General features: G+C 34.7%; 2 protein-coding genes and 3 pseudogenes across 2 annotated transcripts; all 5 read right to left on the minus strand.

Moving 5' to 3' along the window:
• Window positions 1–5,528: 5,528 nt before the first annotated feature.
• Window positions 5,529–7,890, minus strand: LOC108475312 (uncharacterized; annotated as a pseudogene).
• A 3,575-nt stretch (window positions 7,891–11,465) lies between these two features.
• LOC108475528 (uncharacterized) lies at window positions 11,466–12,750 on the minus strand. The gene has a single exon (XM_017777499.2). It carries the CDS (start codon window positions 12,748–12,750, stop codon window positions 11,719–11,721), a length of 1,032 nt encoding a protein of 343 aa, XP_017632988.1. The 3' UTR covers window positions 11,466–11,718.
• Window positions 12,751–12,762: 12 nt separating this feature from the next.
• LOC108475311 (uncharacterized) lies at window positions 12,763–14,231 on the minus strand (annotated as a pseudogene).
• Window positions 14,232–16,314: 2,083 nt separating this feature from the next.
• Window positions 16,315–20,571, minus strand: LOC108476186 (uncharacterized). Its single transcript, XM_017778313.2, has one exon. It carries the CDS (start codon window positions 20,430–20,432, stop codon window positions 16,605–16,607), a length of 3,828 nt encoding a protein of 1,275 aa, XP_017633802.1. The 5' UTR covers window positions 20,433–20,571; the 3' UTR covers window positions 16,315–16,604.
• A 1,927-nt stretch (window positions 20,572–22,498) lies between these two features.
• Window positions 22,499–23,962, minus strand: LOC108476188 (60S ribosomal protein L13a-4-like; annotated as a pseudogene).
• Window positions 23,963–24,191: the final 229 nt, after the last annotated feature.

The following is a 24,191-nucleotide window of genomic DNA, read 5'->3' on the forward strand; positions in this document are numbered from 1 at the left end:
ACGTTTTGAGATCCCTAGAACTCGATAAAGCTTATGTTAGCAATAATTTAACCTAGGGTTTATATTTGGAAAAATACCCATAGGTGAAATTTGTGTATTTTGATGTTTTATGATAGAATATGAAGTTTTAAATTATGTTAGACAACTTGTGCTACTCGGTTTTGAGTGAAAACGAGTAAAAGGGCTTAATCGGCAAAAATACCTAATAGTCACAAGTACATGTTAGAGTGAGAATTTGATGTTGCCATAGAAGAGAAAAGTGATCAGCATGTTGTAAAACATAAGAATAATGAATAAAGTTTAATCCCGAGCCTAGGGGCAAAAATGTAAATATGCAAAAGTTTAGGGGTAAAATTGTAATTTTTCCAAAATTTGAGTTAAGGATTAATTTGATAATGTGAGTATTAAATAAGCTAAATGTGTTATTTTAGATCAAGAAAGACGTGGAATCGACCTCAATCGAGGAAAAGAAAAGATTGTGGACTAAATTGCAAAATCCTTGTATTTTGGTACCAAGGTAAGTTCATGTGTAAATAATGTAGCATAATGGTTATTTTTAAGTTATTGATGTTAATTATATGTTATGCTGAATTTTATTATGAAATGTATGCTTTGTGGTTAATTTCAAATAATATGTAAATTATGTGAACTACTTGTTAAATATAATTGTTACCGAGTATTGATTTCGGCATTCTACGGAAGACGGCAAGGATAAGTGTTCGAGGAAAAAGCCCGTTTGAACCTTAGGAATAGATTAGGATATAAGTGACATGTCATTAGGATGGTTGAGCATCCGAACTCATTGAGTTGAGTCTGAGTTCACTTATGGATGCGAATGTCCGAACTCGTTGAGTTGAGTCCGAGTTCATGAGATGTAACTAGGCATCCGAACTCGTTGAGTTGAGTCCGAGTTCACTTATGGATGCGAACGCCCGAGCTCGTTGAGTTGAGTCCGAGTTCGGTTATGGGCGGGTTACATGATTGCTTGATTGCATATATGGCACTTATGTGCAAGTTATCCATGTATCCGAATTATATTCCGATGTGTTCAACGGGTAAAGTTCTACTCAAGTGGAGGAATATTCGAGATGTAAAGAGACGTATTGGTAAGTGATGTGAAATGGATATTTTGGACAGGTATGTATTTAACCCTCGGGTTGAGTATTGATACAACCACGATAAGGTAATAAGATGATGAAAATGATTAAAATGTGATATGTGTTTTAGTGATACATGCTAATGTTGATTGGTATGACTGTTTGTTATGTTACTTATTATTTGCATATGAACTTACTAAGCATTTATGCTTACTCCTCCTTCTTACTCATTGTAGTTTTGGACAAGCCATTTCGAGAGTCGGGATAGGTCAAGGCTCATCACACTATCCTAAGACTTTTGGTAATGGCTTGTAAATTTAAGTATGGCATGTATAGCAATATACCTTTTTGTGTAAATGATCTTATGGTATGGTGATGGAATGGTTGAGGAAATGCTTGATAATGATAAATTATGAAAATAGTTAGTTTAGATTATATTTGATGTTAAGGAAAATTATTAAGATACTTAGTGCATAAAAACTCATAAAAGGGATGAAATTTGCCATAAATGTAATCTGCAGCAGCACTGACGCGAGTTTAAAAATTTACTAAAAATCATAGAAATTGAACTTGGTGATGGACTATATATCAAATTGAAGCTTATTATGTCTAGTTTCACATGAAACAAATGAAACAGGTAAAGGAATTATATGTTACAAGATATTTTAATTTTAGTGAAACAGGGTCATAGCAGTTTCTGAATCCCCTGTTCCAACTTTAGAAATTCACCATAAATTTTAAATATATAATTAGGTAGTGTATTTTATATTCTAAGAATCCTTATTGAGTCTAGTTTCAGGAGAAATAAACCTCATAGTAATATGGATTTTTTACAGAGATAAATGTGGTTCGTGGTAAATAGAGGTCAGACCAGTCAAGTCCTGAAATAGGGGTAAATTTAACTAATAAACTGTACTAATTGGACCAACCAAAAATTTTAGAAAAAAAATTAGTAGATAGGTATATGAGTCTAGATTTAGGGAAAATTTACGGATCTTAATTTTGAGTTTCGTAACTCGAGATATGATTTTTCTTGTGACTGTGATGCAAGTAGCTTAAAAGCTGTGAATGTAGAAATAAATAATCCAAAGTTCTAAATATGTTAAATTAAGCTTAGTAACACCTCATACTCGACTCCGGCGACGGTCTCGGGCGTGGGGGCGTTACAATCATCGTTAACCTTTTCAAGCTCCACCTGCTGCAAAGTACTACTAGTTTTGTCATCCTTTTGTGAATCCTTGTACTTTAACATGGTTGATTCATCAAAAGTCACATCTCTTCGAAAACAATCTTCTTTGTATCGGACACCGAGACGATATCCTTTTACTCCATCGTTATACCCAAGAATAATGCTTTCTTTGCTCTTGGGTCTAACTTAGATTCTTTACATGATAATATGCAAGTGGAACCAAATACATGTAAAGAATCATAATCGATGTGATTTACCGATCCACATCTCCATAGGAGTTTTTCCATTTATTGCGGTGATGGCAAGCGGTTAATTAGATGGCACGCATATGTAATCGCCTCACCCAAAATTCCTTGCCCAATCCAGAATTGGACAACATACATCGAACTTTCTCCAAGATAGTTCGATTCATGCGTCTGCCACCCCATTCTCATTGGTGTATCCCGAACAAAGAAGTGTCGCACAATGCCCTCATCTTGGCATACTTGTAGAAATGGATCGCTTTTGTACTCAAGACCATTATCCGATCGAAGTCATTTGACCTTTCGACCACCGAGTCTCCACCATCTTCTTCCATTTCGAAATGCATCCAAAACTTCACTTTTCTTTTCATTAGATACACCCATACTTTTCTTGAATAATCATCAACAAAAGTAACAAAATAGTGCATACCTCCCAAAGAAGCTACTTTGGTAGGTCCCCACATCATCACCGTGAACGTAGTCCGAATTCCTTTCAGATTGTGAATTGTTGGACCAAATTTTACCCTCTTCGCTTGCCCGAACACAATGTTCACAAATTCCATTTTGCAAGAATTTGCACCTTTCAATAAGCCTTGCTTCACCAATGTCTGCAAAGCTTTTTCACCAGTATGTCCCAATCGCATATGCCATAATCTGGTAGCCTCTGAATCTACATCTTTTGTAGAAACTGTTGATGTTGATCCAATAACTGTACTTCCATTTAAAAAATACAAGTTATTTCTTCTTGTGCCTTTCATCACCGTCAATTGCCCAGCTACTACTTTTAGTAATCCATCTCTCAAAGTGATTGTGAGCCCTTTAGATTTTAGGGCCCCTAATGAGATGAGCTTTTTCTTCAGGCTAGGTACGTAGCGAACATCTGTCAAGACTTGGATTGAGCCATCGTGATTCTTGAATTGGACTGTACCCACTCCCATTGTCTTACAAGCACTATCATTACCCATAAGAACAATTCCACCTTCTAGCTCTTTAAGACTAGAAAACCAGTCCTTATTAGGACACATATGGTAAGTACATCCTGAATCCAAAATCCACTCATTCGTTTGACATGCCATTGCCATGCCAACCAAGCTAAAGTCGACTCTCATCATGCTCACTACACATGCATTAGAAATAGCCTTGCCCTTTTGTAGCTTAGGACAATTCTTTTTCCAATGCCCTTTTCACGGCAAAAGGCACATTCATCTTTAGCGGGTCTCCTTTGGACTTTCCCTTCTACCAGATTTGTCTTTGTGTGAACGACCTCTTCATCGTTAAGATCTGCTGCGGTTGTATCTCTGTGATCTCTTTTATCTTTCTTTCGAGTCTCGGATCTATACAACGCACTACTGATCGCATCAAATGTGATCGTGTCCTTCCCATGAAGCAATGTGGTGGTAAGATGATCATATTCATCGGAAGGAATTCAACAACAATAATGCCTTGTCTTCATCTTCAAATTTCTCATCCAAATTTAGCAAGTCTGCTAAAATTTTATTGAATGAGTTCACATAGTCATTCATCGACATACCGGTGCATACGTGAATCGATAAAGTTTCTTTTTCATATAAAGCCTATTTTCAAGACTTTTCGTTAGAAACTTTTCTTCCAAAGTATCCCATAACTTCTTCACGATGTCTCCCTCATGACAGTAGTACTTCGCTCTTTGGCCAAACATAGGCGGATTGTACCACACGCCTGTCTATTGATCTTGGCCCACCTTGTCATCCATCTTGTGAGGTTTTTCTTCAAGGGCTATATCTAGCTCTTGCGACATAAGACATCCAGATCTCACATTGCCACATACCAAAATTATTGGTACCGTCAAATTTCTCTACTTCAAATTTTGCATTTGTCACAAGAGTCCTTGCGATGACGATGTCACGCCATTTTCTCCTCAATCCCAACTCATCGATCGTGAATAGTACCATATACGTGAATAGTGCCATATACATAAATAGTACTATATACGTGAATAGTGCTGTATACGTGAATAGTACCATAAACGATCGTATTCCCCAAGTACGAATCTGGCTTTGGTACCAATTGTTGCGCGGAAGCGTGTGAAAGAGAAAAAATATTGTACTGAAAAATCACACTAAGTTCAATTCCCAGGAAAGAAAGATAGATCACGAAGATCACTTAAATACCAAGTCTTTCCTAGCCAGAATATCCCTCTATCGTAATTTAATAGCACAATAAATCACTACAATCACATTCACAAAATATGCAAAATAAATAATAAAGAACACGAATTTTAACAAGGTTCAAGAATTTTGCCTACGCCCCTCAAGCACTACCAAATATATTTCACTCCAAAATACAAGTGAAATTTACAAATAGAGAGAGAGAATAATGCCTTAAGTAGAGAATGGCAATTATGGGATGAAGAAAGTAAGCAATGGTTAGGCCTATTTATAGTTGAGGTTCAAGGATCAACTTGCAATGTCCCTATACAATTAGGGACGAAAATTGCAATTATCCCATGCCAACTTTTAACCCAACTTGCCAACCAATATTACTTTCTACTTTCGGTGCCCACCCCATTTGACTTTTCAAACAATGGTGGGTTCCAATAAAATAATTACTAATTAAGTGAAATAAAATTAACTTAAATTGTAAAGCTAAAACATATTTATACTTTTTTTATGGCTGGTTGATTTAAGGTCACAAAATTTTAGATTGATTTATGTCACAAACCTTGTATATTTCCACTTTGCAAAAATATAAATAAGTAAATAAACATTTATAGATATACTAAATTGATTATATTTTGATCTTCAAATGCTAAATTTAAGATTTTAGATAATAAAAAATTGAGAAACCATTTATACATTTCATGGTCTTAATAGTCGCTCACAATTTTTATGAATGGAGGAATGATTTTTTATTTAAATTTCGAGACACAATATTATGTTCATTATATTAGTATTTTCATGGCTCAGATAATATAAATATTTTCTTATGACAAACTAGAAACTAATTCTTCAATCTCATCAGTAATTTTAGATAAAAGTTGAAAGGATAAGAATCAAATAGAAAAGTGAAAGTTAAATATGTGCTGTTACAAATCATGATTCATCTAACACAATCTTCTGCCGCTCAAACAACTATCATAAACATAACATAATGCAGATTACAACAACTAAGGCCATCACCCATTTTTACCAAATCTGCTACACCTTTCCACAGAACACTACGCACCTCTCATCTTGCGCCTTTTCTGTTTCTTAAACTCGAATGGAATATCATTCAAATGCTTCGCTCAAGTCTCCAACGGCAACCCCAGTGGAAGGTGAAGTTGCATTCAAATTCTTTACATTCTAGGGCCTGACCATTGCAAATTTCACCACATACCTTACATGGAGGGCAATTCCAAATGTTTTTCACAACAGTGAATGAATGTTTATGACTATAATATTTGAATTTGTTCCCAAGCTTCATATATGGGAGATCCCCAATAGCACAATTGAGATGAAGAGAGTTATCACAATAAGCACAGTAGTAAAACCAACATTTGGGTCTCTTTCTTTCTCACAGAGGTCGCAGTAATGTTGAGAAGGCTCAGAATCATCAGAATAAGTCAAAGTAAGAGGATGCCTGTCATTCTTGTACCAAGGAGTGAGTGGTAGTGTTGCACAACCTACATCTAAACTGAAATCACAGCGCTTCATGCATCTATATGCAACATCCCTTGAGCGTAGTTTTCTGAAACAAGCACTACAACTCGTTCCCTTGTTGTTGTGGTCAAGAAAGAGTGAATGCTCATGACTTGGGTGCTTCAAGGTGTCCGACAATAACATACATTGAATGTCAATTCTGAAGAAGCAATTTCCTTCGTAGCATCCGTAGCTAAACCCTTGATAGCAACGATTGCAAGCCCAGCACCATGAATTACCTTCCTTATTCTGTAAGTTTGTGAGAGTAAGCAAATGCCTGTGAAATGGGTGTGGCATTTTTTTAGGCAATTCAGCGCAATCTTTGTGGAGAAAGAACTTGCATTGCTCACAACTATAAAAAGGAGTTGATATAGGTCTCGTGCACCCATCGCACAGACTATCATCATCTTTGGTCGTCCCACTAAAAGTGAGTCTTAAATTATGATCATGATAGGAATGCTTGATCTCACTTGCTACCTTTAGCTCTCCAATACTAATTTGTTCAGCAACATTAGTAATCAAATTCCAAGGTTCATGCAGCACTTCCTCGGACCTCTCATCATAGCCTTCCAGCATAATTTTTCCATCCCAAATTGCTTTATCAACTGCACAACGTACATGAGCAATAAAACGACAACGAGAAGCAGGACAACGGTAATGGCCATAGCTTATATCAACTTTCTCGTAACAAATTTTGCACATCCAATCCTCATATTGACTTTGTTGAAGAGAATAGGAAAGAGAAATCGTATGACGATGTTTTGTTATCATGATGTGGCGTGACAATGAAATGCAATTCTTGTGGACAAAAAGTACACATGTATCACAGTGATAAGGGGAGTGATCCCCGTCAGTGCCGCAAAAATCACAAACAAATGACATTTTTCTAGATACAAGCATCCACGGGTGTTCATGACTTGCAACTTTGATTGTTGGTGGTGAAAAAAGAAAATCATCAAGTGAAAGATCAAAGTTGCATAGAGAGCAGGAATAAACAAACCCCTTCCATTGGATTCTGCACAAATAGCAACTACATTTCTGGGGATGAGTAGGTGGCTGTGGAAAGAGAGTAAGAGGATGCTTACGGTCACAGGGGTGATTAATCTCAAGGGGTAGTTCAGCACATTCCTTATGAAGGTTAAAGAACGTAGGATAATTGCAATCCGAACAGTGGTAAAATGGACCAAATATTTGTTTTTGACACCCGGAGCAATCAGGTTTAACTTTCTTGTTATGGGTTTGAATGAAGTGGAAAGGATGGGGTGCAAAAAATTAGGAAAATTTTCAGCAATGGATGATTGAGGCCAAGGGCATTTGATGTGCAAAGAAACCAGACAAGTCGAACAATGATAAACAAATCCTTGAATTTCCTTACCACAGAAATCGCACCAGTTTAACCCAATTGGGAATCTCTGAACAATTGATTTTTGCAGAAGAAAGAGAGGGTGTTTGGGGTGGAAAGGATGCTGAATTTCAAGGGGCAGTTCAGCACAATTCTTATGAAGATAAAACTCACATTTCCGGCAGCCGTAGTAGCTCCAGCCCTCTAGAGGTCCCTCACACATACTGCAATGACCTGCTTTGCTTGCAACACTGTGATCTTGGATGAAGACCAAAGGATGATAATGGTGACAGCTGAAATATTGAATTTCCATCTCTCTTTCTTTGCAACTCCCAGATACTGTGAAATCGTTTAGAAGAAGAAGAACAACAAAAATGAAATTGCTTCATCAAATTATTCCAGGCCTCATAATTCTTTTCTTGGGTGTTGGTTTTGGTCTTCATAAAGAAAGGAATATGTTGATGCTTTGCCCAATTTTCAAGTAGCAAAAGAATTCTAAGAATAGATATAGATATAATTAAGCAAATAAAGAAAGAAAGAAGAAAGTATAAGGAGGAAGAAGGAAATAGGAGAGGATACTTTTCTCTGGAAATTTTCGTTGCTTGCTCTCCACGTTTCATTCCTTGTCATCTTCACTTAAAAAAAAAAAAAAGTAATCACATGTATACCATTCAAAGCCTAGCTAATGATACCAGTCCCAATGTCAACAAGTATACATGCATTCAAGGGGGCAAAACCTATGGGATTGCTAACTACAAGATAAAACTTTCAATTAATTTGATTTTGTCGATTTTTATAGAGAAATTGGTTATATTTTGATTTTTAAAAAATTTGTTAAATCTTTGAATTAGATTGAATTGATCGATTGCTCACTCCAAGACAAAATAAAAAATAAAAATATAAATTATTGAGAGCCAAACTTCAAAGTTTTAGGTTAAAGAACTAAATTAAATTAAATTGTTAATTATTAAGAGTCTAAAATCGTCGATTGAGTTTTAACTTGATTGGAACGGGCATTGTTCCCAATATAGAAGGATGAAGATTCTAGTGCGCTGAAATGTATTATCCTCCTATTTATAGTTTTGAGAAGTATTATTAGAAGTTTTAGACATGATGAGATTCAAAATAAATGTTGCAATTTTCAACTTAAATTAAAATGAGAAGGCTGAGGTTCATATCATCAATGGTCGTAGCTGCTGCTCCTCTTGCTCGAGAAGCCACGGATACAAGCGTATTGGTTAGGGACAGTGCCTCCTGTTCATCAAGGCGCAGGTCTCTAAGAACAAAACCAAATGGTGCCAACTTCACGGGCGGATATTGGTTGTCTTCTACAAACTTGATGAACTTCTTCTTAGCAGGATTGTGATTTTCTGTAACACAAAATTAATGCTTACTCTCAACATGATCACTAGAATGATTATTTTTTTGTCAATAATTAATGTCTGGTAGATAAAAATGAGAGCATTCAATGGTTCTTGGACAAGTAAAAATAAGGGAAATATACATTTTGGTACCTGAACTTAGCTTTAGAGGTCCAATTGGTACCCAAAAGTTTTTTTTTGTTCAATTAGGTACTTGAACATGACTTCAAAGTTCAATTTGGTATTTTGGTCCAATTAAGTACCTAAACTTGGCTTCTTGGTTCAAATTGGTACATGAATTTGGTTTTTTTGTCTAAATTAATACCTAGTTATTTAAAATTACCAATTTGAACCAAAAAACCTAGTGTAGATTCCTAATTGGACCAAAAAAACTTTAAGTACCAATTTGAACCTTAAAGTCAAGTTCAATTACCAAAATGTATACTTATCCTAGAATAAAAATATTTTATTAACTGTTTTAGATTAATATTATAACAATCGAATTGATGGTTAAACCAATCAAATCATCAATTTTTAGTTGAATCGTTCTCACTACAGTTGTGACCAAATCCAGATAATTACAAATGCATCATTCATAACATGTAGGTGAAAGACATAATTAGAAACTACTGAAGACTAACAGATAAAGAAGAAGCATAACTACTTAATTGATTGGATGATATGAATTAGTTTAATATCGCTTAAAAATGATTAAAATTTAAATTTTTACTATTATTATAAAGATTTTTTCATAAAATTTATAATAATATCATTTGTTTTTTAAATATTTTTTATACAATTTATTTTACATATTTTTTACCCACATCAACAATGTATCATAATATAATATTAATATAAAGTTAAATTTTACTATTAATATATGAACTATGCATAAATTAAGGATTTAATTCTTATATTCTAATTTATTCATTTTGAGTCGTCATATTTTCTTAATTTCGAAATTTCAAATAGGAAAACATCAATTTCAAGCTTCAAATTTATTTTTTGAGGATCATTTTCCCGAACATGTGGTGGATGGATTTGAAGGCAACTATGGGACAAAGAATCAATGTTTAAGAAAGAAAAGGAGATTTGGGTGACCCACATTCCTATTAAAGAAACAGTACATTGGTAAAATTAGGGAATCTGTTAATTCAAAATTAAAAATTAGGCAAAAGGTTATCTAATTAATTTAAATAATTTCCCCGAAATCATTTTAGAATTTTTGCATAATGGCATTATTTGTTATATAGAATCAACGGTGGATTTTGGTATTAAATTTTGAGAAGAATTAGTTGAAATTTAAAATATTTTGGGGTTTAATCAGAAATTTTAAAACTTTTAAAATTTTAATTATAAATTTTTAAAATTTTGAAAAATTAATGAGAATTTTAAAAGTTTGAGAGAACTTAAATAAAATTTTCAAATTTGCTCATATTTAGTTTTGTTATTTTTAGCTTTGAACGTACTAATTTAAGCTATTATAAGACCTATAAAAGGCTAGAACAATATGGATTTATTCATCATTTCAATAAAATTAATGTTCTCTCATTCGAGTTAAAAGCTCGTTTTCTTTTGTTTCTCTACTTGTAAGTTCAACAGGCTATGTTTAGAATCTTAAGATGATCCAAATGTAGGTTTGAGAGATTGAAGTACTTTTAGAGTTCATTTAAGTTTTCTTAAAAAGAATAAGGAAGAAAATGTTTTTATTAATGAAAAAGTGTTTAATTTAATTTATTAATATTTTAAAATTGGCAGCGTAATATTAAATTATTTAAGAATTTAAAATTTTAAAATATTAATTAAAAAAGGTCAATGTTAAGTTTTAATATTTAATATTTTTAAAAATTTTAAAATAATTAATTTTACTGAATGCCACATAAACATTAATCATTCACATCATCAAATTTAACGGCTCGTTAACTTTTCACCTAGTTCGGATAATTTGAGAAAAATAAAATTAAAAAGCAAAATAAAAGAAAATGGTTTTTCTTAATATTTTGAGGGTAAAGAAAAAAAAGACATTTTGCCTAAATTGACTTTATTCTTTTCTAAGTTGTGAAAAGTGTTGATTTATTTTTAAAATGAAATTAAAATAAAATGTGATGGAAATTTCAAAAATATAGAAAAGATCTAAAATAAAGAAAAAATTTCTTTTCTAGAATTTAGGCATAATAATATTATTTTGAATATGGAGCACAAATAATTACTGATTAAGTGAAATAAAATTAACCTAAATTGTAAAGCTAAAACATATTTACACTCTTTTTTATGGCTGGTTGATTTAAGATCACAAAATCTTGATTGATTTATGTCACAAACCTCGTACATTTCCACTTTGCAAAAATAATAAATAAGCAAATAAACATTTATAGATATACCAAATTGATTCGTTTTGATCTTCAAATGCTAAATTTAACATTTTAGATAATAAAAAATGAGAAACCATTTAGACATTTCATGGTCTTAACAATCACTTACAATTTTTATGAATGGAGGAATGATTTTGTATTTAAATTTAGAAACTCAATATAATGTTCATTATTTTAGCATTTTCATGGTTCAGATAATAAAATTATTTTCTTATGACAAACTAGAAATCAATTCTTCAATCTCATTAGTAATTTTAGATAAAAGTTGAAAAAATAAGAATCAAATAGAAAAGTGAAAGATAAAGATGTGTTGTTACAAAGTATGTTTCATCTAACACAATCTTCTACTACTCAAACAATTATCATAAACATAGCATAATGCAGATTACAACAACCAAGGCCATCACCCATTTTTACCAAATCTGCTACACCTTTCCACAGAACATTACATACCTCTCATCTTGCGTCTTCTCTATTTCTTAAACTTGAGTGGAATATTATTAAAATGCTTTGCTCGAGTCTCCAAATGCAACCCCAGTGGACGATAAAGTTGCATTCAGATTCTTTACATTCTAGAGCCTGTCCATTGCAAACCTCACGACATCCCTTACATGGAGGGCAATTCCAGATGTTTTTTACAGTAGTGAGTGGATGCTTATGATAATAAGATTTGAATTTGTTCCCAAGCTTCACATATGGGAGATCCCCAATAGCACAATTGAGATGAAGAGAGTTATCACAATTAGCACAGTAGTAAAAGCGACGATTTGGGTCTCTTTCTTTCTCGCAGAGATCACAGTAAAGTTGAGAAGGCTCAGAATCATTAGAATAAGTCAAAGTAAGAGGATGCCTGTCATACTTGTACCAAACAATGAGTGGCAATGTTGCACAACCTACCTCTAAACTGAAATCACAGCGCTTCATGCATCTATATGCAACATCCCTTGAGCCTAGTCTTTTGAAACAAGCACTGCAACTCGTTTTCTGGTTGTTGTGGACAAAAAAGAGTGAATGCTCATCATGACTTGGTTGCTTCAAGGTTTCCGACAATAACATACATTGAATGTCAATTTCAAAGCTGCAATCTCCTTCGTAGCATTGGTATGGAAATCCTTGATACCAACGACGACAAGCACTGCACCATGAATAACCATCCTCATTGTGTGTGTTTGAGAGAGTAAGCAAATGCTTGTGAAATGGGTGTGGCATTTGTTTAGGTAATTCAGCGCAATCTTTGTGGAGAAAGAACTTGCATTGCTCACAACCATAAAAAGGAGTTGATATAGGTCTCGTGCACCCATCACACTGACTATCGTCATCTTTGGTCTTCCCACTAAAAGTGAGTCTTAAATTATGATAATGATAGGAATGCTTTATCTCACTTGCTACCATTAGCTCTCCGATACGAATTTGTTCAACAACGTCAGTAATCAAATTCGAAGGTTCATGCAGCACTTCCCCGGACCTCTCATCATAGCCTTTCGGCATAATTCTTCCATCTCATATTACTTTATCAGTTGCACAACGTACATGAGCAATATAACGGCAACGAGAAGCAGGACAACGGTAATGACCATAGCTTATATCAATTTCCTCGTAACAAATTTTGCACATCCAATCCTCAATTTGATTCTGTCGAAAAGAATACCAAAGAGAAATCGTGTGACGATGTCGTGTTATCCTGATGTGGCGTGGCAATGAAATGCAATTCTTGTGGACAAAAAGTACACATGTAGCACAGTGATAAGGGGAGTGATCCCCGTCAGTGCCGCAAAAATCACAAACAAACGACATTTTTCTAGATACAAGCATCCACGGGTGTTCATGACTTACAACTGTGATTGTTGGTGGTGAAAAAAGAAAATCATCAAGTGAAAGATCGAAGTTGCATAGAGAGCAGGAATAAACAAATCCCTTCAATTGGATTCTGCACAAATAGCAGCTACATTTCTGGGGATGAGTAGGCGGTTGTGACAAGAGAGTAAGACGATGCTTATGGTCACAGGGGTGATTAATCTCAAGGGGTAGTTCAGCACATTCCTTATGCAGGTTAAAAACTCTATGATATGTGCAATCTGAGCAGTGGTAAAATGAACCAGATATTGGTTTTTGACATCCGGAGCAATCAGGCTCGACTTCCTTGTATTTATTTTGAATGAAGAACAATGGATGGGGGTGCAAAGAAATAGGAAAATTAGCAGCAATGGATGATTGAAGCAAAGCACAATTGATGTGCAGATTGAACTTACAATCATAACAATTATAAAAAAAGTACTCGATTTGCCTTACCACACAAATCGCACGCCCCAAAATATGGTGCTGGCAAAAGAGTGAGCAGGTGTTTGGGGTGGAAAGGATGCTGAATCTTGGGGGCTAACTCTAACTCAGCACATTCCTTATGAATGTTAAACAATGAAGGATAAGTGCAATCTGAACAGTGGTAAAATGGACCAGATATTGGTTTTTGACACAAGGGGCAATCAGGCTCGACTTCATTGTTATGATTTTGAATGAAGAACAATGGATGGGGGTGCAAAGAATTAGGAAAATTAGCAGCAATGGAAGATTGAAGCAAAGCACAATTGATGTGCAGATCGAACTTACAATCATTACAATTATAAACAAATCCCCTTAATTCCTTACCACAAAAATCGCACATTCCGCGCCCCCCGGAATAAGTTGATTTTGGCAAAAGACTGAGAGGGTGTTTCGAGTGGAAGGGATGCTGAATCTGGGGGGGCTAACTCTAACTCAGCACATTCCTTATGAAGATAAAACTCACATGGATTGCAGCCATAGCTCCAGCCCTCTACAGGTTTCTCACACCCAAGGCAAAGAACTGCTTCTGGGTCTTCTACTTCGCTTGCAACAGTCTGATATTTGAAGAAGACCAAAGGATGTGGATGACTGAAATGTTGAAGTTCCATGGTCTCCCCCTCTGTCCTACTCTCACACTCACTCACATCCATTTCAAGAAAACCTTGAGTTTGCTTCACTTTACTCCACCCTTTCTGGTATACTTTCTTAGGTATTGCTTTTGTCCTTCTTAAAGAGAAGAATCATTTCAGTCGTTGACTTGTGAGACTATTTGTCAATATTTCTTTTCCCCTAATACCCCAAGCATTTCCATCCTAAGGATAAGAATATGGAACATTCAATTTTAATAAGCTAATTAAATCTGCTAGAGTTTGAAAAAGAATATAATGTTTTTATGTATTAATATAATTGATTTTTGTTTAAATTAATTATGAAATTGAAATATATATATAAATTTACTTTAACCAATCTTATTAAAATGTGTCTTTACTTAATAATATATTTTAAGTTTAACAATTTACTATTTAAGTTTAAAATTTTATTAACATGTTTTAATCCAAGGATGAGTGAGGAGGGTGTGTAGGCAACTTTTCAAGAGTGTTTAATTATGAAGGTTTTGATGTTGCTCCTTGTTTTGGTATATGATATTTGGGGTTGTAATTAAAGACTCATGGAGGCAATAGGTTTGCTGTGACTGCATTGCTGCCAATTTGTTGGATGCTTCTTTTATGGTGTTTATTTAGTTTCTAAGGGATGCTCACAAATTGATAACATGAGATGATGTCTTGAAGTTGATCTCCTTTTTTATTGCTGTCATGAGCTGTGGTGTATGCAAGTGTCATTGTGGACCTGTGGTTATCTTTTTGAGGTGTTTTGATGCTTCCCTATGGATGTTGGGGTTTTTATATCAGTTTTAATTTTATTGCAAGGAATGTTTTTCTTCTGTATGTCAAAGGTTTGGTTTGGTGTTGTCTTGGTAGGTTGTAAGGCTCAGGCAGTAAGGAGACAATTAGAGGAGTCTGCAGTGTTAACCAGACACAACAGTTTTAATTTTTAGTTCAACCAATTTTACATGGCTAAATTGTGACCAAATCCAATTAATTTCAAATGCATCATTCATAACGTGTAAGGGAAAGACGTAATTAGACATGTATACCATAATTAATTATTACAATAAATTATAAATAAATCTATTTATATATTGAAGGATTGATATCAAAATTGTCCTTTAAATTGTATTTGTTTTCTTAAATAGGTATCTAAACACTTTTTTAATCAATTTGAGTATTTAAACTATATTTTTTTCTCACATTTGTACTTGATTAGTCATTCGTTAGTTATTCATTAATCAACCTTGGTTAACGATGATGTGGTTCAATTACCAATCGACACATGGTAAAATAAAAAAAATTTTAAAATTATTTTTTTTTTAAAAGATACAAATATTATTGTCCCGCAAGAGGACGTGGGTTCAAGTTCGTTGAAGCGTATTATACTCCTATTTATGAGTTGATGAGGGGCTATGAGTAATTCTAAGTATTATGTCAAAAGAATAAATATAATAAAACCTATAATGAGTTTGATTGAAAAAATTAGTAAATAAAAAATAGATGTCAATTTTAAAATTTTAAAATTTTTAATTTTTAAAAACAATTAATTTTTACTAACGTGAATTGTTATGAATATCACATCAATATTAATCATCCATATCATCAAAATTAACAGCTTGTTAATTTTTCACTTAATTCTGGAAAATTTGATAAAATAAAAATTAAAATCGAACTGAAAGAAAATGGATTTTTATTTTTAATATTTTGAGGGCAAAGAAAAAAAAGGACATTTTGCCTAAATTGAATTTAGTCTTTTCTAAGTTGTGAACAGTAAAATCTGATGTAATTTGCAAGAGTTTATCCAAAATTTTAGAAAAAGATCTAAAATAAAGAAAAAAAAATTGTTTTCCAGAAATTAGGCATAATAATATTAATTCGAAAATTGAGTACAAATAAAATTAATTAAGTTGAACTTAAATTGTAAAGCTAAAATATATATACACTTTTATTTTGTACGCCTGGTTACATTTCCACCGCGCAAACATAATACGATATACCAAATCCGCCTATGTTTTACTCTTAACAATCACACACAATTTTTTATGCAGTTATGAATGGAAGAATGATTTTCTATTTAAACTTCCAGACTCAACATTATTTTCTTGGTTCTGATTATAAAAATATGTTATTATGACAAGCTAGAAAGCATTTCTTCATTCTCAATAATAATTTTAGATAAAGGTTGAAAGAATAACAAGCAGATAAGAAAAGTGAATGATAAAGATTTGTAGTTACAGATCATGTTTCATCTAACACAATTTTCTACTGCCCAAACAACTATAGTAAACATAACATAATGCAGATTACAACAACTAAGGCCATCACCCATTTTTACCAAATCTGCTACACCCTTCCACAGAACACAACACATCTCTCATCATGTGCCTTCTCTGTTTCTTAAACTTGAGTGGAATATCATTCAAGTGATTCACTGGAGATCCGACAATTCCAATGGACAGTAAAGTTGCATTCAGATTCTTTACATTCTAAGGCCTGTCCATCGCAAACCTCACGACATACCTTACATGGAGGGCAATTCCAGATGTTTTTCACAATAGTGAGTGGATGCTTATGAAAACCTTTGATTTTGTTCCCAAGCTTCATATATGGGAGATCCCCAATAGCACAATTGAGATGAAGAGAGTTATCACAATCAACACAGCAGTAAAACCAACGATTTGGCTCTCTTTCTTTCTCACAGAGGTCACAGTAATGTTGAGAAGGCTCAGGATCATCAGAATAAGTCAACTTAAGAGGATGCCTGTCATACTTGTACAAACCAGTGAGTGGTAGTGTTGCACAACCAACATCTAAACTGAAATCACAGCGCTTCATGCATCTATATGCAATATCCCCTAAGTTTAGTGTTCTGAAACAAGCACTGCAACTCCTTCCCTGGTTCTTATGGTCAAGAAAGAGTGAATGCTCATCATGCCTTGGGTGCTTAAAGGTGTTTGACAATAACATACATTGAATATCAATTTCGAAGCGGCAATCTCTTTTGTAGCATCGGTATTGAAATCCTTGATACCAACGATCACAAGCACTGCACCGTGAATAACCATCCTCACTGTGTGTGTTTGAGAGAGTAAGCAAATGCCTGTGAAATGGGTGTGGCATTTGTTTAGGCAATTCAGCGCAATCTTTGTGGAGAAAGAACTTGCATTGCTCACAACCATAAAAAGGGGTTGATATAGGTCTCGTGCACCCATCACACTGACTATCGTCATCTTTGGTCTTCCCACTAAAAGTGAGTCTTAATTTATGATCATGATAGGAATGCTTTATCTCACTTGCTACCACTAGCTCTCCAATACGAATTTGTTCAAAGACATCAGTAATCAAATTTGGTTCATCCAGCACTTCCCCGGACCCCTCATCATAGCCTTTCGGCATAATTCTTCCATCCCAAATTTCTTTATCAGTTGCACAACGTACATGAGCAATATAACGGCAACGAGAAGCAGGACAACGGTAATGACCATAGCTTATATCAACTTCCTTGTAACAAATTTTGCACATCCAATCCTCAATTTGATTCTGTTGAAAAGAATACCAAAGAGAAATCGTGTGACGATGTCGTGTTATCCTGATGTGGCGTGGCAATGAAATGCAATTCTTGTGGACAAAAAGTACACATGTATCACAATAATAAGGGGAGTGATCCCCGTCAGTGCCACAAAAATCACAAACAAACCACATTTTTCTAGATACAAGCATCCACGGGTGTTCATGACTTGCAACTGTGATTGTTGGTGGTGAAAAACGAAAATCATCAAGTGAAAGATCAAAGTTGCATAGAGAGCAGGAATAAACAAACCCCTTCCATTGGATTCTGCACAAATAGCAACTACATTTCTGGGTATGAGTAGGCGGTTGTGGCAAGAGAGTAAGAAGATGCATACGGTCACAGGGGTGATTAATCTCAAGGAGTAGTTCAGCACATTCCTTATGAAGGTTAAAAACTCTATGATATGTGCAATCTGAGCAGTGGTAAAATGGACCAGATATTGGTTTTTGACACCCGGAGCAATCAGAATCAACTTCATTGTTATGGTTTTGAATGAAGAACAATGGATGGGGGTGCAAAGAACTAGTAAAATTAGCAGCAATGGATGATTGAAGCAAAGCACAATTGATGTGCAGATCGAACTTACAATCATAACAATTATAAACAAATCCCCGAAATTTCTTACCGCACAAATTGCACCAGCTTGCGACCCCAAAATAAGGTGATTCTGGCAAAAGAGTGAGAGGGTGTTTGGGGTGGAAAGGATGCTGAATCTGGGGGGCTAACTCTAGCTCAGCACATTCCTTATGATGATAATATTTGAATTTGTCCCCAAACTTCATATATGAGAGATCACAAAGAGCACAATCGAGATGAAGAGAGGTATCACAATCAACACAGTAATAAAACCAACGATTTGGCTCTCTTTCTTTCTCGCAGAGATTGCAGTAAGGTTGAGAAGAGTCAGAATTATCATAATAAGTCAAAGTAAGAGGATGTCTGTCATACTTGTTCCAAGCAGTGAGTGGTAGTGTTGCACAACCTACATCTAAAATGAAATCACAGCGCTCCATGCATCTATATGCAACATCCCCTATTAGTCTTCTGAAACAAGCACTGCACCTCGTTCCCTTGTTGTTATGGACAAGAAAGAGTGAATGCTCATGACTTGGATGCTCCAAGGTGTCCGAAAATAACATACAATGAATGTCAATTTCGAAGCTGCAATCTCCTTTGTAGCATTTGTAGCTAAATCCTTGATACCAACGACCGCAAGCATTGCACAATGAAAAACCTTTATCATCGTGTGAGTTTGAGAGAGTAAGCAAATGCTTGTGAAATGGGTGTGGCATTTGTTTAGGCAATTCAGCGCAATCTTTGTCGAGAAAGAACTTGCATTGCTCACAACTATAAAAAGGAGTTGATATAGGTCTCATGCACCCATAGCACTGACTATCGTCATCTTTGGTCTTCCCACTAAAAGTGAGTCTTAAATTATGATCATGATAGAAATGCTTGATCTTACTTGCTACCATTAGCTCTCCACTACTAATTTGTTCAACAACATCAGTAATCAAATTCCAAGGTTCATGCACCACTTCCTCGGACCTCTCATCATAGCTTTCAAGCATAACTGTTCCATCCCAAATTGCTTTAGCAGTTGCACAAAGTGCATGAGCAATATAATTGCAATCAGGAGCAGAACAACGGTAACAGCCGTAGCTTGTATCAACTTCCAAATGACAAACTCTGCACATCCGATCTTCAACTTGATTTTGTCTAAAAGAATAAGAAAGAGAAATCGTGTGAGGATGTCGTGATATCATGATGTGGCGTGGCAATGAAATGCAGTTCTTGTGGACAAGGAGCTGACATGTAGCGCAGTGATATGGGGATTGTTCTCCGACGGTGCCACAAAAATCACAAACAAATGACATTTTTCTAGATACAAGCATCCACGGGTGTTCATGACTTGCAACTGTGATTATTGGTGGTGAAAAAAAATCATCAAGTGAAAGATCAAAGTTGCAAAGAGAGCAGGAATAAACAAACCCCTCCCATTGGATTCTGCACAAATAGCAACTACATTTCTGTGGATGAGTAGGCGGTTGTGGGAAGAGAGTAAGAGGATGCTTACGGTCACAGGGGTGATTAATCTCAAGGGGTAGTTCAGCACATTCCTTATGAAGGTTAAAAACTCTAGGATATCTGCAATCTGAGCAGTGGTAAAATGGACCAGATATTGGTTTTTGACACCCGGAGCAATCAGAATCGACTTCGTTGTTATGGTTTTGAATGAAGAACAATGGATGGGGGTGCAAAGAATTAGGAAAATTTGCAGCAATGGATGATTGAAGCAAAGCACAATTGATGTCCAGGTCGAACTTACAAGCATAACAATGATAAAAAAATCCCCGTGATGCCTTAACACAAAAATCGCAAATTCCGCGCCCCCCAGAATAAGGTGACTTTGGCAAAAGAGTGAGAGGGTGTTTCGAGTGGAAGGGATGCTGAATCTGGGGGGCTAACTCTAACTCAGCACATTCCTTATGAAGATAAAACTCACATGGATTGCAGCCATAGCTCCAGCCCTCTACAGGTTTCTCACACCCAAGGCAAAGAGCTGCTTCTGGGTCTACTTCTTCGCTTGCGACAGTCTGATATTTGAAGACCAAAGGATGTGGATGACTAAAATGTTGAAGTTCCATGCTCTCACACTCACTCACATCCATTACAAGAAAACCCTTGATTTTGCTTCACTTCACTCCTGCCTTTGTGGTATACTTTCTTAGGTCTTGCTTTTGTTCTTCTTAAAGAGAAGAGTCATTTTCGTGTTGACTTTGTTAATATTTCTTTTCCCATAATACCCCAAGCATTTCCATCCTAAGGAATATGGAACATTGAATTTTAATAAATTAATTAAATCTGTTAGAGTTTGAAAAAGGATATAATGTTTTTATGTATTAATATAATTGAGTTTTGTTTAAATTAATTAATAAATTGAAATATATATATAAATTTACTTTAACCAATCTTATTAAAATGTGTCTTTACTATATAATATATTTTAAATTTAACAATTTACTATTTAAGTTTAAAATTTTACTATATATATTTGTTTCAATTTGCTTTATAGTTTATATTTATTATAATTTATTTAAATTAATTTTAAATAAAATTAGAATTAATTTTAATTAGATATTTTCAGTGTATATTTAATATATTTTAGAGCATATATTTTTTATGCTAAACATCACTCCAAAATATTGATTCGAAAATACAATATATTTATAAGGAATTTACCTTCAATTAATTTTTAAATATAATCAACAATTACATGTAAAATATTATTATCGTGACAAATAATAATTTAAAAGCTATGCCAACCTATATATATGATTTGAAAAAAAATGTGAAAAGAATTGTAAGCATCAACAAAAATTAAATTAGGCAACAAAATCGAATTCCGCAATTTTCAACTTAAATTAAAAGGTGAATAATGGTGAATAATGGTTGAACATGTATATGACAATATTTTCCATACAAATAGAAAGAACATTAGAAAGAATGTAAATGATTAGTAGAGAACTCCTGAAGTAAAGAATGTGACGAAACACAAGTCGTATCTAAAACCTATCGTCGAAACGAAATCCAAGCAAAATCTGGACGTGAACTCGAACGGCCATAGCTGATGAGGAACACTGTTGAATGCTGCTCATCACCCTTTTATTTCTTGAGGGATTTTAACAAGCTTATCATGGAATCATGTTCAATGTCCTCTTTATCGATGTTGAATAACGGTTGGTGGGTTAAGGATGATTTCGATTGTCTTCTCTTCAACTAGGAGGTTTTTTGAACTTGAGTAAGATATGTTTTTGCCTGGTGCTGTTTAGGGGTGATAAGAAAATGTTTTAATCCAAGGATGAGTGAGGAGGGTGTGTAGGCAACTTTTCAAGAGTGTTTAATTATGAAGGTTTTGATATTACTCCTTGTTTTGGTATATGATATTTGGGATTGTAATTAAAGACTCATGGAGGCAATAGGTTTGCTGTGACTCCATTGCTGCCAATTTGTTGGATGCTTTTTTTATGGTGTTTATTTAGTTTCTAAGGGATGCTCACAAGGTGATAACATGAGATGATGTCTTGAAGTTGATCTCTTTTTTGATTGCTGTCATGAGCTATAGTGTATGCAAGTGTCATTGTGGTTATCTTTTTGAGGTGTTTTGATGCTTCCCTATGGATGATGTGGTTTTTATATCAGTTTTAATTTTATTGCAAGGAATGTTTTTCTTCTGTATGCCAAAGGTTTGGTTCGGTGTTGTCTTGGTAGGTTGTAAGACTCAGACGGTAAGAAGACAATTCGAGGAGTCTGCAGTGTTAACGAGACACAACAGTGTGATATTCATAAATTCATAGCCCAACCACTGTCCCAAACCTACAATACAGTTAGAAAAAGAGAGGGGGAAAAGGTGCAACAAACATCAATCACAAACAACCGAGTAAAAACAGAACCTACCTGCTCTGGCTCTGAGTAAAGGACAACCAAGTCCTAGAACTGCCAAACCAATGAAATCACTCTTTTGATGTCTTCATAAATTTCTTCATCAGTAGCTCCTAAAGCTCCAAACCAAGTTCTAAGCATTCAGCATTTTGGATAACCTACAGAAAAGCGTTCAATGTTATATTTCATATTTACTCCAGGGTAATGCTATTTTCTCCACCAATTTGTGTCCTTTCTGAAACCTCAAAACCCTAATTTAGAAAAACCGAAGGAACAATAAACACATTGAGCATGACTATCCACAGAAGCATGTAAGAAAACCAAATTCTAAATTCTTCGAAAGAAACCAACTACTGCAAAACTTGAGAGCATCAGGAATAACCATTCTCTTAGTCTTATCATATGGTGCAGGAATCCCCTCATAAGCCCTTCAATTTCAAACCAGCGAAAGCTGCCACTCCTCGCTTAGTCTTTGTGAGGAATCATCCTGCAATCAAAGCAAATATCAATTACCATAAGGAAAGTCAACATGAAGCACAGTTATATACTTTACTTCATATATGCTGAAGCCAAACGCATTGCCTTTGCACCGTAACATTCATAGGCCTTGTCAGCTATTAGTTTTCTCTCGATCCAACAATAATAACCTCAAGCACACTCATTCTATTCTCTTACACTTCTTCCCTACATTTTCCCAATAACCAACCATAACAAACATACAGATCTCTAATAAGAAAAATCAATAGCAAACTCTAATTATTAGTTTCGATATCAAACATAACAAAACGCACAGATTCCTTTAGTTCTTTTGCAATATATATTCCAATATCCAAATCATAGAACTTCAAATAAATAGAAAAAATCTCTCAAAAAGTTTATAATAAAGGCTTCCTAAATTACCAAGCATCAAAAACCCAGAAATTTCCATCCTTTTCATTCACAGACCAAATAAAGAACTATGAAAACACACTAAAAAGGGAATAAAAACCCTCGAAAAGAAAAACACACCCACGAATGGTACGCCAGAGGATGTTAAAAGGAGCAGGAAACTGGATGAGACCATGAGAAGGCTTAGTGTTCATACGCTTCCTAAGAAACCTCATGAGATTCATCTTCTGCCTAACCAATCCACCCCTCATGCATATCTCTTCACATCTCACCACCACTACTTTTTGGCCATTCAACAACTCCTTGGCCGATATGGAAGCCAGCCTTCCCAGCAAGTGATGCCTTGCATCCACCGCTACCCTTTTGGCGCACATGCCTCACCCTGAAACCATCTCTTCTTCTTCCTCTTTGCTTGGTAGCTTAGCTTAGGCCTCTTTTTAATGGAATTGGCATGGCTGAACTCGTTTTAGGAATAGTTATTCATGTGTTGGGGCCTATGGTAGAGGTAATGGGAATTAAGTTTATCAAAGCTGATAGCTTCCCACGCCTGCATGCTTGTGTCAAGCATTTCAGCGAACACCCTGCGATCAAAGACAGTGTCCCTGATTTACACCAGAATTATAGATTCCTTGCAAATAAAAAGAGAATTTTCATAGGAAATCTCAACATAATCACTGTAAAAAAAAAGGTATTCTTGATCGTTTATGAACTAAAAATTGAGAAATAATGCAAAATGGATTGTGATTGTCGGTGACAGAAAATTAAGTTTTACTCTCAACATAATCACTAGAATTATTATTTTCTGTCAATAATTAATGTTTGCTCCGATTTGGTAGATAAAAATAGAACATTGGAAAAGTTTTAAGTTTCAGAGTTCAAATTGATACCTAAGGTTTTTTTCTTTCCAATTAGGTACTTGAACATGACTTCAAAGTTTCATTTGGTATTTTGGTCCAATTACGTACCTAAACTTAGCTTCTTGATTTAAATTGATACCTGAATTTGATGTTTTTTTATTATTATCTAAATTAATACTTAGTTATTTAAAAGTACAATTTAAACTAAAAATTATGTTATAAAAGTTTGTGATGTGACTAAAA

The sequence above is a fragment of the Gossypium arboreum genome, chromosome 3, assembly GCF_025698485.1.
Source record: "Gossypium arboreum isolate Shixiya-1 chromosome 3, ASM2569848v2, whole genome shotgun sequence".
Lineage (NCBI taxonomy): Eukaryota > Viridiplantae > Streptophyta > Magnoliopsida > Malvales > Malvaceae > Gossypium > Gossypium arboreum.